At 42.3% G+C, this 18887-nt stretch overlaps 1 protein-coding gene across 1 annotated transcript; it reads right to left on the bottom strand.

Moving 5' to 3' along the window:
- Nucleotides 1–2964: 2964 nt before the first annotated feature.
- LOC136697340 (bifunctional apoptosis regulator-like) lies at nucleotides 2965–17321 on the bottom strand. The gene is made up of 8 exons (XM_066672377.1): nucleotides 17071–17321; nucleotides 15015–15222; nucleotides 13653–13822; nucleotides 13327–13471; nucleotides 9275–9448; nucleotides 8982–9178; nucleotides 8389–8548; nucleotides 2965–3204 (listed from the first exon to the last, which is right to left on the bottom strand). The coding sequence occupies exons 1-8, from the start codon at nucleotides 17319–17321 to the stop codon at nucleotides 2965–2967; spliced, it is 1545 nt and encodes a 514-aa protein (XP_066528474.1).
- Between the last annotated feature and the right edge of the window lie 1566 nt (nucleotides 17322–18887).

The raw sequence follows: 18887 nt of genomic DNA, 5'->3' as shown, positions 1-18887 counted from the left end.
CAAACAGATGACGTTTATACATTCTCAGAAATAAATAAATTCCTTAGAGCAACTAAAGGAAAGAGGAATGTATCGTTAAGTAGTTTTTTTCCTGATCCCCAAAAGTTCATTCGCTCAGTACACCATGTGGCTAAAACGGAGACCTTTAAGGTGCTCTCCCCAAAACAACATTTCAGGTTGAAGAAGTGGATAACAACTGCACGTAAATGTCTGAATCAATAGTTAGGATGGATAGGTTTTTTTCTGATACACTTCTTGGTGAAATATTACTGGTGTTTTCTGGTTCTGTTCTCTCTCACATTCTCTATGAATATAATACATATTGGTTCTTTAAATGTAAATGGTGCAAGAGATGTGTACAAGCGTGAACTGCTCTCACAGCACATGAAGTGTAAGAAGCTGAATGTGTTTTTGGCAACCTGGTCTCATGGGTTATACGTACCTCTGAACACTTTTTTGCAGATTGGTTTTTGCAGGAGACTCACTGTGATGAGGATAATGAGGTCCAGTGGAAAATGTGGTGTAAAGGTCCCCTGTTTTTAAATAATGGCACCAATGACTATCAGCACAGGGGTAGTCATTTCATTTACGCCTGAAGTGCCACTAAAATTAATACCTCAGAAAGCAGTTTGCGGTGGTCGCATGTTAATTCTGAATGTTTCTATGTATGAACAGAACCTTATCTTTATCAATGTCTATGCACCTAATACAGGCAGAGAGAGATTTACAACAGCAAATTGTAAGTCAGAATAGTGAAAGCAAACAGGCAGAATTAGAAGAGCTGCGCCGTGATATGGGTGCATTCCTCTTAGACAGAGCAAAAGGTGCAATTGTAAGAGCTAGATTTCAAAAATTTTGAGAAATGGATGCTCCAAATACATTCTTTTTTAATCTTGAAAAACTACAATGAAAGTAAACAGATCCATGCTTTGTACAGTGTCTGATGGGTGTTTGTCATTTAATATGAATGAAATAAGAGACAGAGCTGTGAATTTTTATTCTGACCTGTACAAAACAGATACATGTGATGATGAATGTGTACAAATACTTCTGGCTGATCTACCCACACTGTCTGATGATGATTCAGTTTTATTAGACTCTCCCCTTACTCCAGAAGAACATCTGTGTTTCAGATGGAGGCGGGTCGTGCCCCGGGCACGATGGACAGCCAGTTGAATTTTATAAAACTTTTTGGGAGCAGATCGGTAATGATCTATATCTGATGTTGTCTGAAAGCGTTGTGAACAATGAACTGCCCCTCAGTTGCAGGAGAGCTGTGATAACTCTTTTGCCCAAAAAAGGAGATTTGTGTGAGTTAAAAAACTGGTGCCCCTTAGCATTATTGTGTGCAGATAATAAAGTTTTCTCCAAAGTTTTAGCCAATAGAATGAAAGGAGTGCTTGCTAAAGTGGTACATCGTGACCAAGCGTACTGCGTTCCTGGTCGATCCATTATTGATAATCAGTTTTTAATCAGAGATGTATTGGACTTGGCTCGGATTTCTCCTATTGATATCGGTCTGATCTCATTAGATCAGGAGAAAGCATTTGACCGAGTTTATCATAAATATCTTTTTAAAACACTGACAAGTTTTGGCTTTGGAGAGAACTTTATTAAGTGTGTGAAGCTGCTGTACACTGCCGCCACCTGTTTGGTGAGAGTGGGAGGGGGATTATCGAGAACAGTGGAGTTAGGGAGAGGGGTCCGACAAGGATGTCCAATGTCGGGTTTGCTCTACTCCTTCGCCATAGAGCCTCTTCTGAGGATGATTAGGAATAGAGTTAATGGGCTATGTATCAGTGGGCTGCCAGGTATTGCAGTTTCAGCATATGCAGATGATGTGTCTGTTTTTATTCGTGATAGAAAAGATGTACAACAGCTGAAAGACTGTTTGAATATATACAGCGCAGCATCATCCTCAAAGGTGAATTGGGGCAAGAGTGGAGCTCTGCTCTGTGGACCTTGGAGAACTGCTGAACCACCACAACTGCCCGGGGGACTACAATGGAGCAGGACGGGCCTCAAAGTGCTGTGCATTTACCTGGGCACGCCTGAGATGGTTCAGAAAAACTGGGACGGCGTATTGACTTCAGTGTCACAGTACTTATTCATTCATTCATCATCTGTAACCGCTTATCTAGTTCAGGGTCACGGTGGGTCCAGAGCCTACTTAGAATCATTGGGCTCAAGGCAAGAATACACCCTGGAGGGGGTGCCAGTCCTTCACAGGGTAGGTCAAAGTACTTAGAGCGTTGGAAATGGCTACTGTCACAAATGTCATACAGAGGTAGAGTGCTTGTAATTAACAACCTTGTAGCATCTACCCAGTGGCACAGGTTGGCGGTTCTGAATGCTCCCACTGGTCTACTGGCAGAAATACAGAGGAAACTCGTGTCTTTCTTCTGGTCCGGACAGCATTGGTTGAAGGCAGCAGTACTTTACTTATCCACACATGAAGGAGGACAAGGCCTCATCGATCTGGAGAGCAGGGTGGCTGCTTTCAGGTTGATAGCAGCAAAAAGACTGCTGTACCATCCAGAGTTACCGTGGAGGAACACGGCACATGTTTGTTTTAAGGACTAAAGATCTGGACCTGTCTGGTGTGACTGATTTTTATTCATCCCTGATAAGGGCGTGGTCTTTGTTACAGTACCATCGAGATGAAGGGCTGGAGCCAACACCATGGGTGTGGGAAGAACCCTTATTTTATAATCAGTTGATACCGCTCCGCTCTATGCATTCCACTTCACTGATGAGGAGGTTTCTGGATGTGGGGCTTAGCACACTGGGACAGCTGCGAAGGGCTGATGGCACTGGTTGGATGTCTTTGCAGCTGCTCGCCCAGAGAACGGGAAACAGTTTCTAAGAGAGGTGCTGGAAGCCCTGCATCAACAAGTTCAGGAGTTTATTAATGAACCGAGAGGAGCTGAGGAGGCAGTATTTCCCTCGCTGCGGGTGACAGCTTTAGATGGGAATTGGCAGGAGGGAGGAGGCTCCCTGCTGGCGTTTTCCTCCCTGAGCCTGGGATTGTTTGAGGAGGTTGATGGGAAGGCCCTGTACACTGTGTGCGTTAAAGTGAGGCATATGAAAGCCCTGGCTGAGGTCAGAGAGCACCAGTGGCAGGGATTGTTGCCTGGAGAAAGTACTGCTGGCTATAGATGGAGAGTCCTCTACAAACTGCCAGTCCCTAAGAGGACAGGAGACCTGCAGTGGAGGATCATTCATGGTGCAATAGCCACAAATATACACACTGCCCACTTTGTTCAAGGGGTAGATGTGGGGTGTCCTTTTTGCTCACAGCCTGAGGCAGTGCAGCATTTATACACACACTGCTCCCGACTCAACAGACTGTTCGGATTTTTAAGTGGACTTTGTCTACAACTAGGACTGGTTTTTACTTTTGGGAAGTAAATATACTTTTGGCCAGCAGTTTAGATGCTGCCTTGTAAACTTCCTCTTTGGCCAGGCCAAGCTGGCAACATGGCTAACGAGGAGAAACAGGATGAAAGGACAAGGACTTACTGACGCAGAGCTGCTGCTGAGAGGGTTAATTAATGCCTGTGTAAAAATGGATTTTGCATATTTCAGTATGATGAATGACTTGAAATCTTTTGAAACTATGTGGGGTATTGATGAAGCACTGTGTTCTGTGGAGGGTGGAGTTCTTTTGATGTGTGTTTGATGTAGTCGTCCTCCTCGGATGGGAAGTTTTAGTTGTTGTTTTTTTTGAATGAGGTGGGTTTTGAGGAAGTCGATGGAGTGTGGAGAGCTGTACGTAGTTTTTAAGTAGGGAATGTAAAAGCCTCACTCTCTCTCCCGTGTTTTGGCACTTCTCACACCCACCGCTCCACTAGCGCCCCTTCCCTCCATCTCAATGGCAACCAGTTTGGTTCAGATTGGTGTCGGCTGCAGCTGGATGAAGTGCCAAATCCGTCCCAGGCCGAGGCGGTGGTTTTGGCCGCAGTTTGACCCTCTAGTGTTGTGATTTTCAAACTTCATCACTCCGTTCAGTACGATATGGTTCGAGCCACATGACCCACAGTGTGTGAACTGAGTGTGCACACTGCATGGCTGTGGATATGTAGATCATCGTTATTATATAACATTAAAATCTCTCTTTACATAGAGTAAAAATAAACTACATTTCCACCATTCATTCATTTATTGATTGACTGATTCATTCATTCATTATCTGTAACTCCAACATCCTGTCCAGTGTTCATGGTGGGTCTAGAGCAAAGCAGGATGTCACCCTGAATACAACACGGGGCGTCAAACAGTCACCCAGTCACTCACACCCTCACCCAGTCACTCGCACGCTCAAACACGTAGACAATTTCACACACTCACCCAGTCCCTCACACACTCAGACCTGTAGACAATTTCACACACTCAGACCAGTAGTCAATTTCACACACTCACCTAGTCACACACACCTGTAGACAATTACACACACTCACCCTATCACTCACACACTCACCCAGTCACTCACACACTCAGACCTGTAGACAATTTCACACACTCAGCCAGTCCCTCACACACTCAGACCTGTAGTCGATTTCACACACTCACCCAGTCCCTCACACCTGTGGAGAGTTTCACACACTCACCCCATCACACACACACTCAAACCTGTAGACAATTTCACACACTCACCCAGTCACTCACACACACACACACCTGTAGACAGTTTCACACACTCACCTAGTCACACACACCTGTAGGCAATTACACACACTCACCCTATCACTCACACACTCACCCAGTCACTCACACACTCAGACCTGTAGACAATTTCACACACTCACCTAGTCACACACACCTGTAGGCAATTACACACACTCACCCTATCACTCACACACTCACCCAGTCACTCACACACTCAGCCAGTCCCTCACACACTCAGACCTGTAGTCGATTTCACACACTCACCCAGTCCCTCACACCTGTGGAGAGTTTCACACACTCACCCCATCACACACACACTCAAACCTGTAGACAATTTCACACACTCACCCAGTCCCTCACACACACACACCTGTAGACAGTTTCACACACTCACCTAGTCACACACACCTGTAGGCAATTACACACACTCACCCTATCACTCACACACTCACCCAGTCACTCACACACTCACCCAGTCACTCACACACTCAGACCTGTAGACAATTTCACACACTCACCCAGTCCCTCACACACTCAGACCTGTAGACAATTTCACACACTCACCCAGTCCCTCACAACTGTGGAGAGTTTCACACACTCACCCAGTCACTCATACACTCACACCTGGGGAGAGTTTCACACACTCACCCTGTCACTCACACACTCACACCTGTGGAGAGTTTCACACACTCACTCAGTCACTCACACCTGGGGACAGCTTCACACACACACACACCCAGTCACTCACACACTCACCCAGTCACTCACACCTGGGGACAGCTTCACACACACCATGTCACTCACACACTCACCCAGTCACTCACACCTGGGGACAGCTTCACACACACACACACCCAGTCACTCACACACTCACCCAGTCACTCACACATTCAAACCTGTAGACAATTTCACACACAGGGTGTATTCCCGCCTTGCGCCCAATGATTCCAGGTAGTGCTCTGGACCCACCATGACCCTGAACTGGATAAGTGTTACAGATATTGAATGAATGTTCACCTTGTAAGATGTAAAGTCAAATGCAGTAGCTCATCTTTTGCTGCACAGTTTGTGTTGGTCGTCTTCTAGTCTTTGAGTAGTGAACAAAGGACTGTAAGGGGTTTATCAATTCTAGCAGCCACTGCTGTGTCTGATCCACTCATACCAGTGCAACACACACTAACACACCACCATGTCAGTCACTGCAGCACTGAGAATCTGTCCCAAAAGGGTCCGGAGGAGGGTCCGTCCCAAATCGCCCTCTCTCCCCCTACATAGTGCACTATTCAAGTCATTCAGTTCTGATTATTACAAATAAATGTACAATATTTGTATAAGAGGGAGATGTATTGTGTCTAAAATGGTTTCATTTTGGAAAATTAATGAATTATTTGCCTGGAGCCACTGTTTCATGACCTAGTTAGTGCAGTTTGAAGGGAGCACGGAGCCTTCTGAGATGCACCCGGAGAGAGAAGCACACAGAAACCAAAGCAGAACAAAGGCAATATAAAAGTCCTCAAAAGGCCTACAATTTGCCTACGGTATGATGACGATGATTGTGAATAATTTAAATAATTATTACAAATAATAAAATATTCAAATAAATAATTTGCTAATAAATTATAATTAAATAAGAAATTATAAAATAAGATTGTGTAGAAGAAACTATAATATTAAAATTATATATTATAAATATCACAATATTATATGTAAAAATCATCCGAATTGTAAATAAGGACATGAAACAATTATATTAACAATAGGACAATACATAATTTTACTAAAATGTAGTGATGTAGCCAGTGATGTAGGCAACTTTAAAATTATTGTAAAATATATATTATATATGCTGTGTATGTAATTTAAATATGAAATAACGTTATGAATAATGTTAGCATTCTATATACTGATAAGAAATATATTTTATGTATTATGTAACAGTTTTATATATTTTTCTTCAATATGTTTTAATATAACAGGATCAATTATAATAATGTTCATAATCATATGAGCACAGTATTAATAACAATCACAACAAATAATAATACAGTCCCTGTAGGTGAAATATGATAAAACAATTTATTTACTGCAAAATAAATCACCTACATACGTGGTTATTTTCAATAATGTTATTAGGAAAAAAAGAAAATATTTTTTTTATAGATTCTAAGAAAATAATTTTAATAAAATCTGGGATTTGATTCTTTTTTTTTGTACAATTATTGCACTACGATGTTGCAGCATGTCACATGAGAATATTTACAAACAACAGTTACTTTATAATCTTACAGTAAAAAACAACACAGCTCCTTGTTCAGACGTTAGTAATCTCCAGTCTTGACTATTGCAACGCCCTCCTGACAGGTCTTCCGGCCTGTGCTGTGAGACCGCTACAGATGATCCAGAATGCTGCAGCACGCCTGGTTTTCAACCAGCCAAAAAGAGCACCTGTCACGCCCCTATTAGTTGAGCTGCATTGGCTACCCTTAGCTGCTCGCATCAAATTTAAATCACTAATGATGGCCTTCAGAGTATTCACTGGTTCTGCTCCCATCTACCTCAATAGACTCTTAAAACCATACGTTAGCGCCCGCCCTCTCCGTTCCTCAAAGGAGCGCCAACTAACACGGCCAACCCCCCGTACAGGTCAGTCGAGGCTATTCTCATCTCTGGTACCACGCTGGTGGAACGAGCTTCCAAGCTCCATCAGAGCAACAGAAACCCTCTCCGCATTCAAGAAATCATTGAAAACCCAGCTCTTCTGAGAGTATCTCTTGCACTGAAAGTCTTTCTTTAATGCACTTATTACTTCCTGCATATTGCACTCAATGTAAGGTAATTTGTATAAATTGTGCTGTAGTTCGAATGTTAGATCCTCTTTTGTAAGTCGCTTTGGATAAAAGCGTCTGCCAAATGCATAAATGTAAATAAATGTAAATGTAATTTAAATATTTACATTCTATTACATTGTGTGTGTGTGAGAGAGAGAGAGAGAGACAGAGAGAGAGAGAGAGAGAGACAGAGAGAGAGAGACAGAGAGAGAGAGACAGAGAGAGAGAGAGAGAGAGAGAGACAGAGAGAGAGAGACAGAGAGAGAGAGAGAGACAGAGAGAGAGAGAGAGAGAGAGAGAGAGAGAGACAGAGAGAGAGAGACAGAGAGAGAGAGAGAGACAGAGAGAGAGAGAGAGAGAGAGAGAGAGAGAGATCATCCCTGAGATTTGTGTGAAAACTGTAATAAAGGTAAAATTTGCACAGAATAAAACTGAAAAATGTGATTTACCTTTTAATTTTTAATTTAATTATTTATTTAGTAATATTTAATTGTTATATTTAATTAGTCATTCGTTCATTCATTCATTATCTGTAACTCTTATCCAATTCAGGGTCGCGGTGGGTCCGGAGCCTACCTGGAATCATTGGGCGCAAGGCAGGAACACACCCTGGAGGGGACGCCAGTCATTCACAGGGCAACACAGACACACATTCACTCACACACTCACACCCACGGACACTGTTGAGTCGCCAATCCACCTGCAACATGTGTTTTTGGACTGTGGGAGGAAACCGGAGCACCCGGAGGAAACCCACACAGACACAGAGAGAACACACCACACTCCTCACAGTCACCCAGAATTTTTAATTATGTGTTATGTAATTATTTAGTCTGAGTAGAGTTTGTATTCATGTATTTTATTGTCCACGGATTATATATGGACGTATAACCTGTATCAGAGTGAAGGCGCCGATGACAGGGTAGAAGTAAAGCATCCAGTAGAAGAGGCAGTTACAAACAAACTGGGGAATCACACACCAAAGTATCCTCAGGAGAAACCAACAAGTGAGGGTTTTCAGCACTTGAATGAAGCACAGAACGACCACTACCCTGAAATTAAAGCACAGAGATCACAAGAATTGGGTCAGTGTTAAATATAATTACTCCCTTAATTCCATGAATTCCATAATAAATTTTACAAAAGAAAATTGTTTAAAAAAATAATAAGAAATAATTCTTAGTCCTCTGTTACAAGCTGAAATGTCCAGACAATGTCTGTTCTTTTTGTCTAAGCTTGATCTTTGCCTCTGTTCTATACGCTCCTTTTCTCCACCCTATGCTCCTCAATATGGTTATAACTCCTCCCCCTTATTTAGATGTGAAGCACCTTGTGTTGCAGACTTGTAACTCACTCACACACTCCTCGTCATCAAAGTCTGAATTTATGAATGAATTTTCATATGGAAACGTCTTCATGGTTGTAACGTCCCACAGAAATTACAAGCTTAATTAGAGTTGAGGCTTTTTTTTTCCCTTAGCTTACCCAATGTTAAGGCAGCTCCAGTAAAGTAGTAGGTCAGAGGCCTCTCTCACGGTCAGCAGCAAAGCGTCCAACAAGACACACCACACTGTCCAGTAGTGAACGTCTAGCCAAGCCTTTGCAAAGTCCGCCAGCAGGTGATAGGGCAGGAGACAGTATCTCACCACAAACTCTGTCCACTGCTTCCAGTCTGGAGTCTCCTCCTGTGGAGGGGGCGGGGGGGGGATTACTGACAAATAATGACCATAAGAGGGCAGACAAGTCTCACTCACACACACACACACACTCGTCCTTACCAGGTTCCTGAAGGGTAGCCCCTCCTCTGAGCTCTTTGTGGACGATGGGCAGCTGATGTGAATGAAGGGAAGGAAGGAGTCGTAGTAGTCGAAGAAGTAAAGGTAGAGGATGGAGAGACGTGGATATTCGGTCATGGAGAGGAGGAGGAATAGAGACTTCCCTTCGTTTACAGCCTTTAGAATCAGATAAAGAAGAAATATCACCTTTATTTATTATCCTTTTAAGAAAATTATTTCTCTGCATTTAACACATCCGTGGATTTAAAAACACAAGCACACACAAGTGAGCAATTCTTCACACACACACACACACTCACACACACAGTGATCACACACACACACACAGTGATCACACATACACACACACACACACACACACACACACAGTGATCACACACAGACACACACACACAGTGATCACACACACATACACACACACACACACACACAGTGATCACACACACATACACAGTGATCATACACACACAGTCATCACACACACAGTGATTACACACATAAACTGATCACAGACACACACACAGTGATCACACACACACACACAGTGATCATACACACACACACAGTGATCACACGCACACACACAGTCATCACACACACAGTGATCACACACACACACAGTAATCACACACACACACACACACACAGTGATCACACACACATACACAGTGATCACACACACACACAGTGATTACACACACACACTGATCACACACACACACACAGTGATCACACACAAACACACACAGTGATCACACACACACAGTGATCACACACACATGCACACACACAGTGATCACACACACACAGTAATCACACACACACTGATCACACACATACACAGTGATCACACACACACACACACACACACAGTGATCACACACACAAACAGTGATCACACACTCACATACACAATGATCACACACACTGTGATTATACACACACACACACACACACATACACAGTGATCACACACACACAGTGATCACACACACACATACACAGTGATCACACACAAACAGTGATCACACACACTGATCACACACACACACACACATACAAACACACAGTGATCACACACACAGTGATCACACACACACACAGTAATCACACACACACACTGATCACATACACACACAGTGATCGCACACACACACACACACACACACACACACTGATCACACACACATACACACACACAGTAATCACACACACACTGATCACACACACACACACACTGATCACATACACACACAGTGATCATACACACACACACACAGTAATCACACACACACACACACACTGATCACACACACACACACACTGATCACATACACACACAGTGATCACACACATACACACACACAGTGATCACACACACACACATAGTGATCACACACACACACATCCATCCTCTGTAACTGCTTCATCCTGTTCAGGGTTGTGGAGGGTACTGGAATCAGTGGGTGTAAGACAGGAACCCACCCTGGATGGAGCTCCAGTCCATTTCAGATGGATATAATATGTCAAGAAATATTTGTAAAAATGACCCTATTATATTCTCCACTGGATCAAACATCTGAGATAAAGTCTAATCTCAGTACATTTACTAGACGGCTGTGGTCTACTTCTTTCTGAAATTTCTGCTGAGTGATCAAGTTTCTGTCGACTTCTGTTGAGGTCAGATGACCTATTTTTTCCCACTGAATAATTCATCTAGGCATTTAGATTTATTTATTCATTTATGTGTAAAACTAAGACACAACACAAATTGAATAATATTTTAATTAGAGAAATTAGAAATGTATATGAATTATTATAAATGTACAGCATGGTTTCCCTGGGTTTTACTGTCAGTAAACTGGCCACAGACAAGTAAATGAGCATTTAATTAGCAGGCAAATATTTACCAAAGTGTCTGTTATCCATGTACGATAATGCACACCAAAACGTAGTAGTATATATAAATATATACTGATGCTGGAGATGAGTTGCTCTGGTTTCCTCCCACAGTCCAAAAACACAGGTTAGTAGGTGGATTGGAGACTCAGAAGTGTCCGTAGGTGTGAGTGTGTGAGTGAATGTGTGAGTGTGTGTTGCCCTGTGAAGGACTGGCGCCCCCTCCAGGGTGTATTCCCACCTTGCTCCCAGTGATTCCAGGTAGGCTCCGGACCCACCGAGACCCTGAACTGGATAAGGGTTACAGATATTGAACGAATGAATGGAGATGAGTCTAAATTTGAAATTAGATCCCAGGCAGAGTTTAAACATGTGGTGCACTTACACTAAGTATCTTGCACTTTCCAATCCCTTAAAGAATCTTCATTAATCAGTGTTTTATAATGATATATAAATTTCATTATAAATCTCTCAGAAAAACTGTGTCCAAAAGTGACCTGACTTCATTCACGTTTCCCCAGGTGTTTTCCAACACAAACTGAAAATGTGAAACAGCCAGAATGAGTACAGGCCTGCGGTGAAAATACATTCCATTGTGCATTCAGCTCAATCCAAAAGCACGACTTTCTTTATTTTGTCCACCACAGGGCATCTGTCATCAATTCTACCTGACAGTTAGGATTCCCCTAATCACCAGTTACTGAGAGCGAAGGAATGCAAGTGTTACTCTGAGGCATTGAGCCTAGGGCTGTGTGATATCGTCTCGTCCACGATAATATCATCAACTTTTTTAAAACAATAAAAAAATCAATATCGTGATAATAGTGATATTCTGACTTGTTTATGTAATGGTGTCATGCAGTCACACAAAATACAGCATACGTTCATTACAGCAGTCATTTAGGCGCAGTGAAGTACGGTGGAGAGTGGCTCTGAGGTGGAGGAATTTGCCACAGAAAAAGGGCTGTAACCTCAGTCACATGGAAGTGGTTTGGTTACAAAATATCAGATGTACAATAAACCACGGTAAGATGTAAGAAATGAAAGAAGCCTGCACCAACAGAAGTACAACTAAACTGTTTCACCCCCTCGAGCAGAAGCGCCTGGCTGAGGACGAGGAAAATCAAAAATGCAGTGAGAAGAATTCAACATCCAATGAGCTCTAACCCTCAGCTAGACTCCACCAACTCAGCACAGCAAAAAACATTTAATATTATTAATATATATTACATTTATTTACATTTATTTTATTGCAGTATGTGTTACTGAAATTAATAACTATTTAATAATTAATATAATATAAATTAAAATAATCATTATTTTTCAGTGCTTTTTCATATCGCCAAAAGTATCGTTATTGCCAAAATACCATGATATTATATTAGGGCCATATCGCCCACCCCTACTTGAGCCTTCACCTGCTTATGAACTGCCACTTACACTATGCCAATGAACAGTTCAATAATTTACCTGCTAATAATTTAACCTTTCATTTATTTATTTACTTATATTTGTTAATTAATTAAACACAGTCGGTCTGAAGTTGGTGAGCAGTTACAGATAATGAATGAATGAAAAAGGTATTTGTTATAAGCTCCATCAGGAAAAAGCACTGCAAAACCATAGATAGCCCTGTGAAGGACTGGCGCCCCCTCCAGAGTGTGTTCCTGCCTTGTACCCAGTGATTACGGGTAGGCTCTGGACCCACCATGACCCTGAACTGGATAAACGCTTACAGACAATGACTGAATGAATGAATGAATGAACGAATGAAAAAACAACGATACTATTGGGGATAATATTGTATCCAGTAGTATGTGTGAGGTTGTTTTGGATGATTTAAAGATGGTGATTTTGATGTTAGTGATTGTGAATGTAGCATATTAGTATTTCATTTGTCATATGTCAGTGACAATGGTCATTTTTAATATTACTCAACAGTTCCCATAAAATGAAATAAAGAGCAGGAGAACATTTGAATTAAGTTCAGTTCTTCATTACAGAGTAACACTTTAACACTTATTTGTTCTCTGCAGTAAGAGTGCTGCCAAATGTCACGTAAATGTAAATATCTAAAGGTCTCTACTGCTACAGTCCCCCAGTTACACTCCCACGGACCCCACAGCTGCATTTACCTTGTATTCCCACAGGGTCTGAAGGCGTTTAAAGCCCAGCTCCTGCACTGTCTGCATTTCTTTCAGCATGGCACGGAGATGGAGCTCGTTCTCTACACTGTAGGGAGGCTTCAGTAAATCCTGCTCTGAAAGGACATTCAGCAGTCTAACACACACACACACACACACACACACACACACGGTGGGTTAAACCTTCCTATTTGAATAATATATAAACAAAATAATAAATTATATTAAATAACAATTTGAAGTAGTGGACAGGTCACACAGTCACACACACACACACACACACACACACACACACACATATCATGCTGGTGTTATACCTTCCGTTGACCTGGTGCTTGTGGAAGGTCTCTCTGTAAGGAGAAGCCCATGACCCCAGACTCTCCATCCACAAAGACACTTCCTCCACTGTCCACAAATCCAGCGGCTTCCCCACCAGCAGCTCCACCTTCGAGTCCCCGCTGCCCCAGTGATACACCAGGAACGCTACCTAACATTCACACACACACACACACACACACACAGTCAAATTTTTATTATTGGTTTATCTGTTCTTTATTCCATTCACCGGCCACTTTATCAGACACTTCTGACTTATACATCTTCTCTCGCTGGCTGCTGTTTAAATTTTACTCCAGGGTTCTGGAGTTGAGGTTCAATCCCTGCAGGACCCCACATGGTTTTTTTTAGAAGCATTCAGACATTCCTGTTAAAGGTGTTACAGTTCCTCTCTGGGTTTTTCCAGATTATGATGAATACTTGAAATGCATTTTCCCTTTGTTTATTTTATCCCTCAGGTGTGGCCTAGTGCAGGTGAATCTAAAGAATGCAAGTACGTCGCTACACAGATATTACAACACTTCAGACCCAAGATCAGACCACACTCCTCCTAGTACAAACACATTAAATTAAATCAGATTCACAAAGCTTGTCCTCTATTAACATTCATACACTTCAAAATCCTCTTTTTACACCTGTCATAGCAGGAAGGAAACACCAATGATTCGTCACTGTGTCTCATATTTGTATAATATAATCTACACCAGATCTGTTTACATAACTTTGCAGCTATGCAGATACATAGGTACAGTATAAGTAAGATTTTTAAACTATGTAACTGCACATATTTATGTCTGAATGTGTATGTTCCTCAGCACGTTCAGATTATGTTTTTACTGAAATTGATTTTATTTTAGCTAATCATCTTTAGTTCTACCCTGTGAAGGACTGGCGCCCCCTCCAGGGTGTGTTCCTGCCTTGTGCCCAGGGATTCCGGGTAAGCTCTGAACCCACCGCGACCCTGAACTGGATAAGGGTTACATGAATGAATCTTTAGTCCCACAGGTCCTATTTTCTGTTTAATCTGTGGCATTAAAGACGGTTTCCGTGCTCCTGTGTGATATTTTTGACCAAAGCAGATCACAGACATTCAATTAAGACCCAGAACTGTGTTCACTTGTGGAAAAGGGGTAACTTTTTATCTATTCTGAAAGATGCTAGACCTATTAAGAAATACCAGCGCAGTTCTGTACTGTTTACATCTACTGACTTTTACATATTTCCCTGAAGATTTACATATTTCCCTGAAGATTTACATATTTCCCTGTCACGGTGCTCTGCACACTCCAGGTGTGTTAATATAGGTGTGTTATCACAGGTGTTTTTATAGGTGTATGTCTCACTATGATAGAGGTGAGGGCAATGAGGACTCCAGAAAAGAAGCTGTCAGTTCCCAGCCACGGACGCCATTGAACCTGGTAAGTGGCCCGGTGCTGGACCTCTTGCTCAGAGCGCTGGAAGGCCTGCAGAGCTTGGGCGATTTTGGGGTCAGCTGAGATGCTCTTTCTCCTCTCCTCTACATCAGCTGCACAATGCTGCTCCACCAGATCCCTGTGTATGGATCGCACGCATTAACTTCAGTATACAACAGTATGCAACTGCACTAGATTTACATAATATACATAATTTACATTTACATTTATGCATTTGGCAGACGCTTTTATCCAAAGCGACTTACAAAAGAGGATCTAACTTTCAAACTACAGCACGATTTATACAAATTACCTTACATTGAGTGCAATATGCAGGAAGTAATAAGTGCATTAAAGAAAGACTTTCAGTGCAAGAGATACTCTCGGAAGAGCTGGGTTTTCAAGGATTTCTTGAATGTGGAGAGGGTTTTTGTTTCTCTGATGGTGCTTGGAAGCTCGTGTTACAGAGTGGTACCAGAGATGAGACTAGCCTCGACTGACCTGTACGGGGGGTTGGCCGTGTTAGTTGGCGCTCCTTTGAGGAACGGAGAGGGCGGGCGCTAACGTATGGTTTTAAGAGTCTATTGAGGAAGATGGGAGCAGAAACAGTGAATACTCTGAAGGCCATCATTAGTGATTTAAATTTGATGCGAGCAGCTAAGGGTAGCCAATGCAGCTCAACTAATAGGGGCGTGACAGGTGCTCTTTTAGGCTGGTTGAAGACCAGGTGTGCTGCAGCATTCTGGATCATCTGTAGCGGTCTCACAGCACAGGCCGGAAGACCTGTCAGGAGGGCGTTGCAATAGTCAAGACTGAAGATTACTAACGTCTGAACAAGGAGCTGTCTTGCATGTTGAGTTAGGTACGGCCTAATCTTCCTTGTTGAATGTTGAATAGATAGAAGTGACACGATTGAGCTACAGCGGTAACGTGATCTGCGAAAGTCAGCTGGTCATCAACCATGACACCCAGGTTTCTTACAGCCTTGGTGGGAGCCACTGATAGGGACTCTAGCTTGATGCTGATGTTGTGGAGAATAGCTTGCTTGGCTGGGAGGACCAGTAGCTCAGTTTTGGATAAATTCAATTGGAGGTGATGTTCCTTCATCCATGTAGATATGTCAGAGAGACAGTCAGAGATTCGAGTTGCCACTGAAGTGTCACCTGGAGGAAAGGATAAATAGAGCTGTGTGTCATCTGCATAGCAGTGATAGGAGAAGCTGTGTGAATGTATGATTGGGCCTAGAGAGGTGGTGTACAAGGCAAAGAGGAGGGGTCCCAGCACTGAGCCTTGGGGCACACCTGTGGTGAGGTGGTGTCGCGCTGATGTTTGTCCAAGCCATGACACATTGAAGGATCGTCGAGTGAGATAAGACTCAAACCAGGAGAGTGCATTGTTCTTGAAGCCCATGTCAGTAAGTTTGTTTAGTAAGATGTGGTTGACCGTATCAAATGCTGCTGATAGGTCAAGCAGGATGAGAACTGAGGACTGACCTGTTGCTTTGGCATCTTTAAGAGCTTCCATTACTGACACAAGTGCAGTTTCCGTCGAGTCGCTGCTCTTGAAGCCGGATTGGTTAGAGTCAATCAGTAATCACACATATGCATTATTTTTACAGAAATCAAACAGTTATGGCTAAAAGTAAGTAAATAATAATATTTGCGAAAGGCTGAGAAGTTCATGGGGGAGCTCCCAGCATGCTCAGCGATCACTCTTTTGATAGCTTCGGGGATATTTTGGGGGTTGTTTTTAAGGTGAGGAGATTTTGTATTTTTGTTTGTGTGTGTGTTGGACTTGTGTTGGACTCCATCATTTAACCCAATATGAGCCAGCGCTGGCATCTCCTCCAAGTGTGTAGACCTCTGATATTCCTGCATTAACAACAGTCTAAAATGCTGTGATGTTTCTTGGCATATGTCTGTGGGAACTTCCATTAGCCTTCACCCTTTCACTCTCAAAGTCCTTGTACTAATGTACCCAGTTGTACCTGAATGACAGGTTGATTTTGGGGAACCCTCTCCAGATCTGCCTGCACTCTGGGCACTCGTTCTTGCGAGCAGACAGATACCACTGAGCCAGACAGTGACAACAGAAGTTGTGTCCACAGTTGAGAGTGGTGGGATCCACCAGGACCTGATAGCAGCAGTGGCAGGTGAACTCCTGCTGAAGGAGAGATTCATCTTTATCCAGATATCCAGTTTCTATATCCACATACTCTGGATTATGGGGGTTGGCCATTCAGCTGGAGGTCAAACAGCATTTGTTAGTTTTGGGCAAACAAAGAACATAGGAGTTATCATGTGATTCGTTTAAATAACACAGCAACAAGACCTTAACCACACTGACAATATTTATTGTTTTGAATATAATATTATCATTCATCAGAGCACCAAATAAATCAGTAACAGCTATGAGACTAATGTGTAATTGCTGTACATCTGACAGAGAGGAATTAATATATGAGCCTCATACAGATCTTGAGATTTTAACGTGTTAATTCACTAATGTAAGAGTTAGTTTTACATTAAAGAAAGTCATTCAACGTTAAGAGATATTAACTGTAGGTGTAAATCCAGCACTGGACTTCTCTTGTGTTCCAGCGGTACATAATGTTGAGTCTCAGGTTGCATTTCTTGATGCAGCAGTGGCAGACTATGGTAATCCTCTGGACTTATATAATGTTTCAGGATAAAACCTTCTTAACGTTCAGTGGAAGTCAATGTAAAAAGATTTAATTCCAAGATTTAATTCCAATTCATTAATTCGTTAACTATAACTGCTTGTCCAGTCCAGGGTTCCAGTACCCAAAATCACTGGCATGAGGCAGGAACCCACACTGGACAGGGCATCCGTCCATCACAGGGCATATTATATAGAGCTGTTCTTTGTGATCTTGTGTTGAGAAATGTTCTGTATTAGAATTGCTTTAAATTGCAGAAAACCCAGCTAATAGATAAGTTGACTGATCGTATTTGCCCACATTACAGATTCACATATTTAGCATTTCTGTCCTTTTACCTACCAATAAATACATATCTTTAGTGGGCTGTTATTAATTTAATAAAGCAACAGCTGCTCTAGATGACATTTAATTTCTGACAAATTAAGGTAACATTTTAAAATAAGACAACACTTATAAAGGTCTATAAATGATTTAAAATGTATTTTATAATATGATTATATTTTAAAAACATCTTAAAGGTAATTAATAATAATTTGTAAAACATATAATAAAAAGGCAACTTACATCTGAGTGTAGTTGAGTGGAGATGTGAGGAAGTACTTGAATATCTAAGTGTAATTCAGCTTTAAACACCACGGAGCCAGCAATAAACCAAAGTAACGCCCACAACAACAGGCAGTGCCCAAACCTGTTCTCTTTAAAGGCTTCTGGCCTCTTCATCTGCCCATTTTTAAAATACAATCACGTCAATCACACATTCACTCATTCATTTTCTATAACCCCTTCATCCTGATCACGGTTGTGGTGGGTTCAGAACCCATTCAGAATCACTGTGCAAAAGGCAAGAACAACACCCTGGATAGGGCCCCAGTCCACAACAGTCATCACACACTCACCCAGTCACTCACGCACTCACACCTGTGGACACTTTCACACACTCACCCAGTCACTCACACACTCACACCTGTGGACACTTTCACACACTCATCCAGTCACTCACACACTCACACCTGTGGACACTCACCCAGTCACTCACACACTCACACCTGTGGACACTTTCACACACTCATCCAGTCACACACACACTCACACCTGTGGACACTTTCACACACTCATCCAGT

Source organism: Hoplias malabaricus, chromosome 5 (genome assembly GCF_029633855.1).
Source record: "Hoplias malabaricus isolate fHopMal1 chromosome 5, fHopMal1.hap1, whole genome shotgun sequence".
Lineage (NCBI taxonomy): Eukaryota > Metazoa > Chordata > Actinopteri > Characiformes > Erythrinidae > Hoplias > Hoplias malabaricus.
Note: the sequence above shows the minus strand (reverse complement) of the source record. Positions and strands in the feature narration are given on the sequence as shown.

Excerpts from the sequence above, each read along its gene's own strand:
- LOC136697340 (XM_066672377.1), bottom strand. The coding sequence starts at position 17,321 with ATGGCCAACCCCCATAATCCAGAGTATGTGGATATAGAAACTGGATAT. Across the intron at positions 9,449-13,326 it reads AGACCCTGTGGGAATACAAG|GCTGTAAACGAAGGGAAGTC; the intron begins GTAAATGCAGCT and ends CTGATTCTAAAG. Across the intron at positions 9,179-9,274 it reads GGCTACCCTTCAGGAACCTG|GAGACTCCAGACTGGAAGCA; the intron begins GTAAGGACGAGT and ends CCTCCACAGGAG.